We start from the raw sequence: 16,030 nt of genomic DNA, 5'->3' as shown, positions 1-16,030 counted from the left end.
GATCCTATTTCAATTTTTATGTATAGAGAGAGGTATAAAGAAAAAGGAAAAGTAAAAGGGAAAGTACCATTATTAACTTAAGCGATTTCCATTATTAGCTGCAACATAAATTGCAGTGCAATCTAAATTATCGATTGTAAAAAAAAACAAAGGAAAGAAAATAAATCCACCAGAAAAGTTGTTTATTAAAGATGAATAAATGGAATAAATAACAGATAAGAAGGGAATACAAGCTAGGATATAAAATAGTTTGGTGGCATTAACTTCTTTCTTTTACAAGGCAGATTAACGAAACTGTGTACCGACATAAATTATAATAATTCCGGTTAATTATTTACGATCGTAGGTAACACCAATACCAAAAGCTATCTTTCAACATTTCTTTTTATTTTTCGTTTATTTCGTTTATTTCGTTTATTTCTTTCTTTCTTTCTTTCTTTCTTTCTTTCTTTCTCAAATCAAAGAATTGGAGATGTTTCCTGTTAAGTACGAATGTTATTTCGGTAAAACCCACTTAAAACCATTCGATGACTGTTTATGCGTTAGAAGAGTCTTCTAACGAAAGACTTGAAATACATAGAATCGTCACAATTCCTATGAAACGAGCCACAAAGAGAGTGTCGGGACTAAACTAGCAAGAGAAGTCTACGATCAAAGAGAGGTAGACGACTTCTCATCTACGTTCGTTTGAGTTAGGTCTTAAAGCTAAATTATTTGGCGGAATTCCAAAACTATCTTTCTATTTTCCGGTCACCTATTTTTGCGTTATAGGTTGTTCTAGCTATTATATATCCTATCTCCTCTTTTAAAGTTACTTAGACTTGCGTTATCTTCTTGTCTCTCCTCTCTCTCTCTCTCTTTTCTTTTTATATTTTTTTTCTTTTTTTTTTTTTTTTTTTTGTAAGAGGAAACCATCTTGCCCCTCATTCTCGTTTTCAAGCTATCGTCTGAGTATGTATTTATCGTGTCGTTAAAACTGTCGACGACGTCGATCGTTAAAAAATAAATTCCATCGTAACTTTTTGAGCGTATAATGGAACGCGTAGAAAAAGAAAATAGAAACGTTATGATAAGGAAAAGAATAATACACATATATATATGCGTGTGTGTATGTATATATATATATATATATATATATATATGAAATTAAGAAACTCGGGAGTAAAATAAATACGTCCAATCGTTTGAAATTACTTGTAATAGAAGAAGAGCTAACGATTAAACGGATGATTAGAAAGACGATTATCTGAAAAACACGTTGCCGATACTAGATAAATCGAAAAGTTCTCGGTTGGTCAGTGAAAAGCGTTCTTCCGGTCGATCGCTTACGATCGAGCCAATTTTGACGAAAGATAGATAAAGCGAATGCCACTCCAGATTCAGAGATACACATGCCTACGAATATCAGCGAAAGGGGATAGAAATATACGCCGTTACTTATGTTATATTATATTATTTTATATACGTAAGTAGGTTGATCGAGTGCCTTGACGTTTTCGCGAGAAGAGATACGCCGACGAAATTGAAAAAAAAAAAAAAAAAAAAAAAAAAAACAAAACAGAAAAGAAAAAAGCTCTACTCGAATGAGATTTCTTAAGAATCTGCCTTCGAATTTTGTAAAAAGATTATATATAACCGATTTATAAATTTATTCCTTGACTTCACGCTACCAATTTCATGCGAAACAACTAAAATTTTCATTCTTCTCAACGTTGCTATTTTCTTTCTTTTTTTCCTCTTTTCCTTTCCTTTTCTTTTTCTTTTTTTTTTTTTTTTTTTTTTTTTTTTTTTGTTAAATACACAAACACGTTCCATTGAAAAGCAAAAGAAAAAAAAAAGAAGAAGAAGAAGAAATCATTGACAGATATTTATATGATTCATTTAGCGGTGAAAGATAATCGACTGTGAAACGAGTTTAAGAAGGAGTCACGTAAAATATTTGTTTGAGTCATTTACCTTTCCTTTCTATCTTTCACTCGGTTGGAATGAAATTATTTTCCAGGAAAGTCAAACGGAATCTTGACTACTTCGAAAGAGAGAAGAGGATCTATCTATCCGTAAGAAAGAGATCGATGGGGGTTGCTCTCGATGTTGGTGGTGGTGGCACTTTTAAAAGAGGCGAGAATAAAGAGAGAGAGAGAGAGAGAGAGAGAGAGAGAGAAGAAGGGAAAAAAAGGAGTAAAATAAGAAAGAAGGAAAGAAAAGAAAAAAAAAGTAGACTTGATAGAGAGCGAAGGACGAGAAGAAGAGAGGAGCCGTTGAAACTTTCCGCCTGGAGTTTCGTAATGATCGACGGACCGGTTTGTCCGGAAATAATATTTGTACAGCTTGTACGTAAACAACCCTGGCGGCCCTCCAGAGCGCCAATAACACCGCCTGTGTCAACTCGGTCAAGCAGCACCGGAGACGGAGGAGTACGCGCGACCTTAAAATGAGTCACGACGATGCCAACAGACGAAAAAGGTTATTATGACGCTCCCGTTTTCAAATCGAACGCGTATCCATACCAAAGAAGAAAGTCTTTCTCATTTCCTTTTCGTACGATAAACCCGACGAAGTCTTTATCGTGATAAACCTTTCGATGACACGTAACAACGATAAAGAACACTTTTCTTTCCGTCACTATCTATGTATGTTCATGCGTTGTACATGTGTATGTGCATATATATATATATATATTTTTTTTTTCGAGATCCCATCGATCATCGGGTCGATCACGCGATCGATCCTCTTCTAAAGAATTCGAGATACGTGAGAAGCAATAATAACGATAACTCGATCAAAATGAACTAAACGTGTATGCGAATATATCGCCGCTCGCGTATGTGAATATCTCCGTCTCTCTGTCTGATATATGTACAACGTGAACTAGGAAAGAATTAAAGCCTGGTTATCATCGACGAACAACGATCGTTATCACCGTTCATTCGTCTCGAGATTAACGAACAGCGGTGATTCGAGATCGTTTTTCCCTCTCTTTTTTTCTTCCTCTTCCTCCCTTCTTCTTCTTCTTCTTCTTTTACTTCCCCTTCTCGTCCATTAAACTCGACAATTTATCCAAGCAGTTGTGCGTGCCAGTATATTCTTCGATTTTACAGGCAAGTTGAGCGTACTCGGAACACTCGTTTTTTTTTTTTTTTTTTTTTTTTTTTTATAGACATATGTATATACATATTATATACTTATATTTGCACGTTTATTTATGTAGGTGTCATTCGATTGATCTCGATGTTGTCGTGAGTTATTTTTCGGAGTCGACTTGTTTTAAGATAAGCGCGTTAAGATTATGCACGAGCACGAAGTCGTTCGATAAACGCGCATCGATTCGAATTCGTGACAGTTGAGAGAAAACGATAGGAGATAAAACGTAGCTTAAAACAACGCGATATCGAGAAGCATAAAGAAGACTTAAAAATAAAAAAAAAAAAAAAAAAAAAAAAAAAAGAAAAAAAAAATAAAACAACGAATATAAAAAAAGAAAAAAAAAGAAAAGAAATAGGGAAAAAAGAAAAAGAAAGAAAGCAAACGGAGCAGCTATCGATCGTCGAATATCGGCGAAGAATTCACTTCGTTCTCGGAATAACCAACGATTTATTGAGCCTCTTATATTTGCTTATACAAAATCGTTATACAAACAAAAGATTAAAAAGCAGCTTATGATAATCAATCTTTTATTTCGTTTGTTGATTCGCGACGAAAAATTTGTAACACGATTTGTAACGAAAATTAAAAGATAAACTTCCTCGATGAAATTAATAAAACGAACCGGAGCTTTTCAAAGAACGCTGATGTTTGCGCACGCGCGAAAGGGGGAGAGAGTGATAGATACGTGCAAAAAGAGATAAATATAGAAATAGAGAAATACAGCGAAGTGAGCGAATAGCCGATGATCTCCGTTCGAGATCGCAACGATGCGGCTATTTTCACGTACGCGAGATTTACAATAGCCGACGATTACGTGCGACGCGCTTCGCTTCATTCCGCGGTACGATTCATCCCGTGTAATTAACAATGCATATTGCGGTCTCGTGCGGAAGCTTGCGGCCACGCGGGCCTCGAATTTCGTGCGATTCTCTCTCGTGAAACCTCACTACCCCTTCAATCCCTCTTTATATATACATCTCCCTCTCTCCATCTCTCTTTCTCTTTCCGCTATTCACCATTGCTCTCCTCTCTCTCTCTGTCTTTCTCTCTTCTCTCCTTCTCTCTCTCTTTCTCCCCTTTCTCGATTTCAATTTCGTTCTGATCCTACCGATTATATTCTCTCCGTTATACTCTCCGAGTCTACTTCTATTTCTGTCTTTCTCTCATTTCACCGATCATACATATATATATCCATTCCACACATGCATATATATATATATATATATATACACATATACACATACATCTGTCTCCTTCTTTTCCCTTATCTACGTATCACCAACGAACAATTACGAACTTCACCGATGCACCCTTTCTAGAACTTTATGTACCTTTATAAGCACCGGAAATCTCTCCCTTTCCCTCCCTCTCGTGGTCCTTCAATTATCGTGCCAATTTCGTCGAAGCGAGAAGATCGCGTTTCGGTATGTTATCTCACCGTCGGGAATGTTTGCACGTGCCAGTTACGTGCCGCTATGCTTTTCCATCCTCGTTTCATCGCGTTCGAAATTGCTGGAAACGGGAAATCGTCGTCCCGCATGTAGATACACACATGTTACGACGAAGCACTATATACCCACTACGACTTGAATTTTTATATATTTTTATATATATATATTTATTTATTTTTTCTTTTTTTTTTTTTTTTTTTTTTTTTTTTTTTTTTTTTTTTTTCCCCAAATAACTCCAAAACCGATGGCGCACGATGTTACATACGCATCTGTATTTCTTGTCGATCAGGACAAATACAAAACGAGAATAAATAAATAAATAAATAAATTCTCGAAATTTCGTCCTAACGAAACGTAATCAAATCTTCTCTCTTCGACGAGAGTACCCAAGTATGGAGATGAGGAATACAAGTGTGTGTGAGGGAAAGAGAAAAAGGCGGAGAAAAAAGCGAGTAACGATAGGTCAAACAAGCGGAGAAACGCGATGACAATGGCGAGCAAATATGGCGGACGATGTCGAAGCCGATCGTAGTCCAGGTCATTTTTTATTCCAAAGAGCGTGCACCTGTGTTTACATTGGAGGCACTTGTCAACAATGCACCCTGCGCTTTCCCTCGTACGTATTCCGACTCGAGTCCCCACCCCTACTCTTTTCTCCCCAATCCTGTTCCGAGTTAGAGCCATAACCCCTCGCGTTACAAAAGGACACTGTCAATTTTACAGGGCTTTCGTGCGAGTTAATGGGATTATCGTATCAATCTGTAAAAAAGTTAAGAGAGCACTATATCTTTTACTATTTATAACCCATGCAACCCGAACGTGCTCGTCTAATAATGAACGAAATAACGTTTTATCTCTAATAGAAATTAATTCACATTTCTCGTCGACGACACAACGACACTACGATGCTTTTATCATCCTGGACGGACAGAGTACAACGTAAACGATTTTGTCGATCGGCAAGGTACCTAGATCGAAAGTGGGCTACCCGCCATTTTCAAATATATCACAGCGACAGAATCAAATTTAAAATCTGTCTCCTCCGTGTTATCTCTGTATCTTTTTTTTTTGCTTTTTTTATGTTTTTATTTATCTATCCAGTCATCCGTCTATACTTTATACAGCTTCAGTGTGATATACATATACATATATATATTTTTTTTTCCACATTATTTGTGCATATAAACACATACATACATGCATACATACATATATATACACATATATATATATGTATACATACGTACGTACGCATATGCATACATATATATGTGTGTGTATATATATATATATATGTATGTATATATACGAAGAGAGAGAGAGAGAGAGAGAGAGAGAGAGAGAGAGAGAGAGAGACAGACGGGTAATCGTTCATCTACGGCGTTTGTATATGCGGTGACGCGCAACGCGGTGCACGGATATAACGTAATTGCGGATACACCAGAGGTACCAGAGGGGGTGCTGTTATCGTGCGAAGCTCGTTCGCGACCTATACATTTATTCTCGTCCTCTCTCTCCACGCTCTTTCCCCTCATTCACCCCTCCCTACCCTCTCTCTCTCTCTCCCTCGTCCGTTCCATAGGGGGATGCTGTTTACGGTCGAATAAAAATTTGCCCGCCGGCCAAATATTTTTTCGTCGTCGCCCTCGCTCGTTCTCGCCATCGCTTTTTCTTCACCCTTGATTACGCACACGCATATACACGCATATCCCTATGCAACATACGCGTGTATACATGCACGCATACGTACATACGTAAACTTATTTCCGTCGCGTTTTCTTCTAGTTACTCTCTCGAAAGACGAGAAATGAAATGGAAAAAAAAAAAAGAAAAGAAAAGAAAAAAGAAAAGAAAAAAAATGACAACTCGCTTCGATCTCGTTAGTTAGTCGCAAGAGTCCTTTTATATCGCGTTTATGGTAAACGTGACGTAGAAGAAAAAAAACGGAACGAGCTCTCTTTCTCTCACACGCACGCACGCACGCACTCTCATCTCGTCTCGTCTCGTCTCGACGTCGACGCGAGAAAAAAGATTCGAGTGCGTTGAGAGAACCATAGCCGAACGTGAGTTTAAAAACTAAAAAGAGTGAAGCGAAAGGAGAAAATAAATACGCCCGATGAATTCGTTGGTACATAATACCTAACGATCTAAAAAAAGAATCGCTCTGTGTGTTTCTGCTCGTTTCCCACTGTCTGTCCATCTTTCTCTCTCTCTTTCTCTCTCTCTCCAGACATCCTGCGCCACACGAAAAATCGTCAATATTTGCCGGATCGACGTTTTTATTTCAGCGGAATGACATCGATAGGGGAGAAAAAAAAACGTGTAGCTTCCGCTCCGACAATACTGCCTATATTTCTCTCCCCCCTCCCTTCTTCCCCACCCTTACCCTCCTCTTCCTCTTCATATCGCCCTTCGCGTACTGGTCCAGACCGGTCCGTCGTGCTTCGGTTTGGAAACGTCACGCTCGAAGGAAACGTAAACTATCGGTCATCGAACTCGAGAGAGAAAGAGATAGAAATAAAAGAGAGACAAACGGACAGACACAGACAAAGAGAGAGAGAGAGAGAGAGAGAGAGAGAGAGAGAGAAAGGGGAGGGAGATTACCGAGTAAAAAAAAAATTCACATTCGTGTCTCGTTTCTCTCAATGAAATATTTACCGAATGAGTCGGGCTATGTATTCGCCAAAGTTTCGTTTGAGAATAAAACGTGTAAAGGCACGTTGGATGAATGTAACGTTAAAGGAACGTTTTTATTATTTAAGGACAAAAATGTAAAAGGATTACGTAGACGTATCCCCCTGTAAGATAATTGACTTACGAGAAAATACTCGTAAAGATATAGAACTACTACTACTACTACTACTACTACTACTACTACTACTACTACTATATCTCCCTCGAAGAGAAGAGAATAATCGTCGTAGGACTGATCGGTTAGGTCGAAGAAGCCCCTTGTAGTTAAGGCTTGTAATTTCTTCGACGATCCTTCCCTTCCTTTCTCTTCGTGTCCCTTATCGAAACGTAACACAACATAAGTAGTACTAACTTATATCGTGGATCGTTAATAAAATCGTGTGATGGTGGTATTTGGATCCCGTTTCGAAAGGACCCACCACCAAGCTAAATGTTTCGCGAAGCGTAGAGATTGTTTTACGCTTCGACGCCGATATAATAATACTCGAGTATTCGAGTACGATAGGATCCTCGTATCTTTGAAAAGTTCGATATTCGATTTAGCGATCAGTAACCTAATTACATAAATTTATGCTAGTTTGTCTTTGAACGAGATGAAGATTTGATCACACCCGAGGATCTATTTGCGAAAAGGGACTCAAAGAAAAAAATGGAATAAAGTTGGAAGAAGGAAAAAGGGTATTAAAAAAAGATTAAAAAGGAGAGAGAAAAAGAAGAATATCACGTAGGAAAAGGCCAAAGCGCGATAAAATTATCCCAAGTTAATGACTGCCGAGAATAAGAAGAAGAAGAAGAAGAAGAAGAAGAAGAAGAGAAGAAGAAGAGAAGAAGAAGAAGACTCGGTCGTTGTGCACGCGCTGCTTCGTGTACACGTAAATTGGCCGTTGGAGGAGGAGGAGGAGGAGGAGGAGGACGGCTTAAATTCCGTTTGTAATCTCTATGCTCGACGAGGCGGTATACCGAGGAGGAAACCACAGACTACGAAGCAGAACGTTGCGATCCCGAGTAGAACGCCGAGGATACTTTCACGGTTGCTTTGTATCGATAATCGCTGGATATTAGTCGAGAGAAGAGCTCGGTCATGAGCTAGACGCTTTGTAACCGGCCCCACGATATATACCGGAGACCCCCATTCTAATATTATTTCCGAACGAACCTTCTTCGTTTGTAAAAAAGAAAGAGAAGTAAAAAAATGAGAGAGAGAGAGAAAAAAATAAAAACAACAAATTTTTCCTCCTCTTTTCCAGTTTCTCTAAGACTTTCAATTCGAGAAAATAATTTCACATTGGACGAACACATTAACAACATAACGTACAATACGAGATATGTTTCTTCCCGTGTTATTCCTGTTATTATTGACAGAACTGAAAGTTTACTACTTGAATAATATTTTTTTTGACTTATTTTTTTTTTCCGACGACGGATCTTTTAAAATTTTAAAATTACGAAAATACATCTAATCATTTCGACGATAATAAAACGTCTTTTACCATTCATATATAATTACGTACGCGTGCATGTAAAACATATGTATGTACGTGGAAGAGCTCTGTCGTCTGATAAATTGATTCGAGTGTTTAGGAAAAATCAGTTGGAATAAAATCGTTCGGTACTTCTCGGAGTCTCGACGTGAACGAACATAATATACATTTTAGAAAGTACGAACCACTTTGTGCTTCTCGCGACGACGATGACGACTACTCCGGGAATCTCGCCTTTGAAAGTGCGACACACGTATTACGGAAGATATATTGCTTAAGTTTACAACGGTTTAGCTAATCATCGAGCTTCGTGCTCTTTCTCTCTCTCTCTCCCTCTCTCTCTCTCTCATACGATAGACGAGAGTTATTAGCCGACGGGCTCGTAAATTTCTTAACGAAATAGCCTCCTTCTATCTTCTGCGCTTTAGATTTTCAAGCGGCCACCTGTATCGGAACTTTACGTAAGTATGCTTCCCATTGAGATCGAAAGAAAAGATAAACGATTTGCTCTCTCTCTCTCTCTTTATTTCTTTCAAGTCGATGAGCAAGGTCGAAATTACTTCTCGACAACCAGCGTCCTATCTTTTAATAATCGTTTAAAACCACAGTCGATGATCGAAGAAAGAGACAAAGAATGGAGGGTAGGCTGGAGAGAGTAGGGGGAGGGGAAGGAAGAAAAGAAAAGGACGTAAGTAAAAAAAGAGAGAAAAAAAAAAAAGAAAGAAAGACGGCAAAGTAAGTTTCGAGCACTTACCGGGTGTCGTGCCGCAGCTGCCACGGCCACAGCTGCCGCATTTATACCGGCACTGGGGTACATCTTGTCGCGAGAATTCCTCTAAGAGGCTAGGACGAGGCCGCGGCCTTCCTTGGTGCCTCCACGTCGTTGCCGTCGGTGTACGCGATCGTTTTTCTCTTCTTATATCACCGTTCCTATCTATCCTCTTCAAGTATATCCAATTGTATCCCAGATCATAGCATGTACGCACTATTATTCCACCAAGGTATAAAAATATCTAAAGGAAAAACGGAATAAACAAACGATCGAGTTACTTCCTTTTCACGCGTTCCGATTGCACACGACGACGCACTGTAATCGCTCTCCTTCTTTTCTTTTTTCTTTCCCTTCTCTTTTTCCTTTCTCTTTTATTTCACCAGAAAAAAAAAGAAATGAAGATGCTCCCGTACGCGCAGCACTCACACAAACGCACTTGTCCCGTTCCTTTCACGGGATATCACCGAATGAAATGTGCTCTTTTTTCTTTTCCAATGTGTATTATCCCTCCTTCGAACGTACGAAATAGAAATCGTTTACGACGATGAATCACCTAAACGTAAAGCACTAAAGTCGTTTGTACTCACGCGAGTATCTTTTTTACGCGCAAGAAACGCGAGATCAACGTAACGATCCTTCCTCCACGGCGGACGGGTATCAACTAATCAACCGCAGACTCGAGAAGCACCTCCCCACCATCGCGCCGCTCTCATCCCCTCCCCACGGCTCGCCGCCGAACCACGTGGTCTCGAGCTTATTCCTACCTCTCTCGCTCTCGAGCTACGCCACACTCACTCGCTAACCCTAACCAGACGCGGATCGTTTTCGACGAGTGCCCTACGCTTCTTTTGCTTTTTCTTTTCTTCTTCTTTTCTCTCTCTCTCTCTCTCTCTCTCTCTCTCTCTCTCTCTCTCTCTATCCGCTACAATTCCTTTGTAACAACATTATCGTTACATTTTTTTTTATTAATTTAAATATTATTATTAAACATTAGTTTGGATATAAGATTTAGATATAAGTATAGATGTAAGTTTAGACGTAATCAATGGAATTGCGAATTATTAGAAAAATCATTATTTTTCTAAACACTTTTGAATTTATTAGCCGTAATTTCAATTAATAATAATGTATTTTATTTCGCGCGAAGGTTTGCCCTTTGAGGGGGAGAGGGGAAATAGATTCGACGTCAAAATAAAGGAAAATCCGGTTCTATCGCAGTTCCCCTTCGTTTTCCTTTCCCCTACGAAAAGTAATTCGTCATTCCATTGGAGAGCTCGCCCTTTTCCACGCTCGAATCTATCTCATTCACGCTGACGAATCTTCCGTATTCAAGTTAGGATCTCTCTCATCCGTATCAGCCTGCAGCAGCCTTACCACGTTTTCATTTTCGCTCTTACAAGCGGCCAACCGTTTCATCCTCTCTCTCTCTCTCTCTCTCTCTCTCTCTCTCTCTCTCTCTCTCTCTCCCCTTTCTCTTGCAACTCTCACTCACCCTACTCGTTGTCTCGCTAACGACCGAGACTCTTCCTCCTTCTCTCTTTCAACCCCCGTTTCCTACTCTTGTTTCTTTCACAAGGGACAAGCGTATTTCTACGTTAGGAGGAGTCTACCCGCATATACGACACACAGAAAGAGAGAGAGAGAGAGAGAAAGTGTAATTCAACCCTCTTCTTTGGTACGGTGCAACCTTCGACGACCTTTCTGTCTCGACCCTCAACAAACAGTTATTATCACTCTGCCCTTTCCTGCGCTCGACACGGTGATACTTAATCTTGCCGGTTATTTCGTGGCATCGCCACGAACGAAACGCGAGAAGAAAACGGACGAAACCAACGAAGCTAAAATACTCGTCTCGTCGTCTTTCTAAATTTAACCGAGGTACTACCCATTTATTGAGCTATTCAAAAAAAATTCCACGCATTACGAGAAAATAAATTGCGAGTACTTACGTTCATACATATGTATGTACGTATGTATATATGTAGATCTCTTTTTCTAAGTTTTATACAATAATAGTTGGGTGGTCGTTATCGTATACTTTTATCTTAGCCGTGTGCGAACGAGTCTAAACAAAACGGCGTTTCGTTCGACCTTGCATCAAAAAACCACTTTGTTATCGCTCTTTTCTAGGTTCGACAAATTCTTTTCTTTTTTTTTTTTTTTTCATTTTTCCTTTTTTTTTCTTCTCAACGTCATCATAATTATACGACACTCATAGTTCCGTCAAAGTTATTCATCACTGTTAAACCCGAACGACGATAGCGTTGATTGCGTTCTACTTGGAATGGATAGAAACAGTGTATAAGATCACGTAAGTTTACAAGGATTCGCAAACATATCGTAAACGTAATGATAGGCTAGTACTCGAGGAGAACAACAACGACAATGACGATCGTTATATCGTCGTGGAAAAATGTCGCCGTCTGTCGAAGCTCTATCATCACGTAAATTCTTCCTCGATATCTCTCCCACGACTTATCGACGTGTCGTACTCGTCGCACGGATAAAGCTTCGAAAGAATTACTTTATTCCTATCAGATATATATATACATATATATATATATGTGTGTGTATATACATGTATACATTTTGTCCATATAATACATATGTATATACGTAGGTATGTACGTAGACACGTATAGAGGACGTATTAAAGGTAAGATAAGAGTTATCGGATTGTTGACTTCCGAACGAACGACTTCTCGATATATCATCGTTCAAGTAGATCGTTCTAGTCATCGACTATTTACGTTTGTAATTCACTCCGCAAAATTCCGCTATGGATCTTTATCCGTTCTTTAAGAGCCATCTAATAGATGGTGATATGCGTGATAAATCATAAAGAAAATAGAAAGGATCGCACTTTTAAATACGTCATTTCTCTATCCGAATGAAGACATTTTCTAAAGCGTTATTACGAGGATCATTTTCATCGTGAAACATTTCATTTCAATCCGGCGCAATCCACGATCTTAGCTCGAAAGAGAAATGTTAAAGTTTACGTGACACTTTTGATAGCCCGGCGCGTATCGACCCGTTGGTTATCCATAGTCTCTCGACGGAGTTCATTTGTGCGAAATTTTTAGACTTTGCGGTTACGGTTCGAAGGTCTATCGTATGACGAAGAAAAAGAAAAGAAAAGAAAAAGAAAGGAATAGAAATTGTTTCAAGAAATTTCATCGACGGTCATAAAATTTCCTCGGACATTAATCCATATACCCTTGGACAAAAGGATAGCACGCGCGTGCTATCGTTGGGTGGATAAAATCAAATTCGACGAATGATATATAAAAATAATACGCAATAGTAATATAATATATAAGTGATATGATATAAGATTATCTAATGGTAATATAATATAACTTTATAATAGTATCTAATTTTGTTCAAAATACCGATGATTCTTAGTTCGAAATGAATGACGTTCGAAGATCAAGAAGGTATGTATGACTTGAAACAACTCTTGACGTTTCGGAAATGTCAGATGGTAACTTTAGAAAGGATGAATTCGTTCGTAAAGCCACGTTTGAATGTAAACGGGAATCGTCGTTACGAGCGTCGAACTCGATGGACCGACGTAACGTGGCAAACGTATGAACTTCATCTCGCCCAGTATGAGAATATGTTGCAGATATACCTATGTTCGGCTCGCTCTTGTTGTATCCGTATTTGTATACACGCATATGTGGAATATCGTAGGACGTATAGGAGAGAATGTATATACCAATGTATATGTGCATGTATGCATTCATGTATGTATGTATGTATGTATGTATGTATATGTACGTAGGTAGGGTGGCGCGTCATTGGCAGCGTCATTGTGCTCCGCATCGTGCTCTCGTACATACGTACGTACGTACGTATAGAGAGAGATACATACGTGCAGTTGCCTTGTTGGAAAGCGTGTTTATTGGTTAATTGCATCATTCTTGCCAAGTGCTCGGCTGCCAATTGGCTCGGCCATCAATCGGTGCGTGGTAGGTACACGTCCGCTCGATATCCGACGAAAGCGTTTCGCGTTACAGAGACGTCAGGATCGTATTCGATCGTGTTTGCGCCCACGCGCGAGAGATGCTCGTCGATCGTCGATAATTTACCAAGATATTAACAAAAATCAACATCTATTAAGAGCATAAAGCTTAATAAACCCTTATTAACTTAGTCTTATATAGATATATACTTTTTACGTATTATTAGTTTTCAATCTATATATCCATTTTCGTTCTTTTACTTCATCTTCTTAAACTTAACGTTGAAAAACAGTCCCTTTTAAACTCGACGATGGAACATTTTAAAAATTTCATCGACACACATTATACAAAGAGAAATACTTTGAAGACGATCGTATTATTTACTTGTGTTCGATAGATGTAATCGTCCTCGAAGTAGGACGAGAGAAAACCCTCGTGAATTTTTGATAGTACCAGCTAGTGTATCAGATTACACGCTACCTCGTTTAATAGATCGATCGTTTGCGGATTTTATCGTAAAACGTTGGACTACCGACAACTATGTACGTGAGTTTATTCGCGGAGAGACTTCTTCTCTCCTCCGAGTAGATTCCACGTCATCGATATTTCATATTCTTGTTTCCGATCTTACGATAAGGATCGATTTATTTCGAAATATATCTGCCTTGTAAAGATTAAAGAAGTTTCATAGGTCGATCCTTCGAGACCCCAACAGAGAATTATTTTTATACTATATATATATATGTGTGTGTGTGTGTGTGTATATAAATGTTTAATTCTCTATTTTCTATTCGATAATCAACTTTGTGATTACATAAATACGTAAATATATATATATATATATATATATATATATATATATCGTAATCGTTATGCGTAAGAGGCATATGATATTGGTGCGAATCAAAAGGCATTATATTCGATAGGAAGATCGTAGTAACACAATGATATCTCTATCGAAAGGTATAATAGGAATAACAGATATCCGAACATTCGAAGAGGGAAAATCTTTGGTGAACAGTGAGAGTATCCCTCTCTTTCTCTCCCTCTCTCTCTCTCTCTCTCTACATGGATAATACACGTGTAGGAATATCGGTCGGTAGCTTTGACGATTAATCATCGATAGTTCGTTAGCCTTCCACCACGACGGATGGAAAACCTCGTGGAGAGAAACGATCCGATATATTGTATAGAGTCGCTCGAATCGTATCTCTAAAGTCGCTTTTGCGGAACGAAACTCGTTAACTCTTTCTCTCTGTCGTTACACTGTCGCGTAGCTCTGAAACGGCTCGACACGATAAAAATATTCTTCTATCAGTATTGCTCTTTAACATTTTTTTTTCTTTTTTGTTTTTAAATTTATCGAACGAACGGCGACCCTATTAAAACCGATAGATTTTTATAATTTCGAATATATAACATTGAGGGAAATAAATCATTATCTTTTTTGTAATACTTTCTTAATATTTTTTTGAAAAGACAGACGGACAGACAGATAGATAGATGGACAGACAGACAGACAGATAGATAGATAGAGAGAGAGAGAGAGAGAGAGAGTGAGAGAGAGGACAAGAGGGAGATACTTGGTGATGAGCCAAGGATGATAAACGGAGGCTTGGAACTCTACTCTCAGGAACGTAGTATGCGTCGTGTATCGAAAAAAATACGTTGCCATGCGGTAAACTCTTAACAGGGCGCTCTACCGTAGCGGTGAGTGTAATATAAAAGAGCGAACGAGCGAACGAGAAGGAAAGAGAGAGAGAGAGAGAGAGAGAAGGCATTATAAGAAAGGAAAAAAAGGAAGGTGGAACGTCGGTGGAAGCCGAGGACGAGGGTTTTCGTCGCTGCATCGAAGCGGGGCGAAATGACATTACGTACCGCGAAGGCGCGATGCAGAAAAAGCTCTCGAGCCTCGAGCGACGCTTCGTCGTCGTCGTCGTCGACGGTAACGAAGAGAAGGAAATGGAGAGAGAGAGAGAGTGAGGGAGGGGAAGGGAGAGGGTGGTGGAGGAACGGGGAGGATGATGGCGGTGACGACGACGACGACGGTGGTAAAAAAGCGCTCGAAAAGTTCCGCTATCCAGCTCGAACGCTCTCGCCCGGATTCGAGCCTCGTGATTATATTCCTCTTTCCCTCTCTCCCTTTCTCTCTCTCTCTCTCTCTCTCTCCCCCATCTCTCCTCCTCATCCATCGTACCTCCGTGTTACATGCGTGTGCCGCGTACAGGTTAGTTTGACAAATTTTTCTCGACAGATGCTACCCCTCTCTTGGTAGGAAAAAAGAAAAAAAAAAAAAATTCAAATTTTCGTTATACCGTCTGGACGGGCGAGAATAGTTATTGAAAATGACTGGGTGCTTTTTAGTTAATACAGTTTTTCGTCACTTTTTCTTCGTTCTTTCGTATCTTTGAATAAAAAATGTTTTGGACCAGATTAGACGTTCTAATAGAAATTGACATTGACGTGATTGTACGAACATTTTGGTTTCACCTTTATACGTCGTAAATTTTTCATGTA

The 16,030-nt window shown here is 39.1% G+C and overlaps 1 protein-coding gene across 1 annotated transcript in view; it reads right to left on the bottom strand.

The window, feature by feature from the left end:
* LOC124432968 (protein groucho-like) overlaps positions 1-10,214 on the bottom strand; it is a 40,978-nt gene extending 30,764 nt beyond the window's left edge. The window contains exon 1 of the mRNA XM_046982381.1: positions 9,525-10,214. Coding sequence (XP_046838337.1) covers positions 9,525-9,587 — 63 coding nt within the window. The 5' untranslated portion in view covers positions 9,588-10,214. The remainder of the gene's footprint in view (positions 1-9,524) is intronic.
* Positions 10,215-16,030: the final 5,816 nt, after the last annotated feature.

The sequence above is a fragment of the Vespa crabro genome, chromosome 2 (assembly GCF_910589235.1).
Source record: "Vespa crabro chromosome 2, iyVesCrab1.2, whole genome shotgun sequence".
Lineage (NCBI taxonomy): Eukaryota > Metazoa > Arthropoda > Insecta > Hymenoptera > Vespidae > Vespa > Vespa crabro.
The sequence above is the reverse complement of the archived record's forward strand: the minus strand, read 5'-3'. Positions and strand labels throughout refer to the sequence as shown.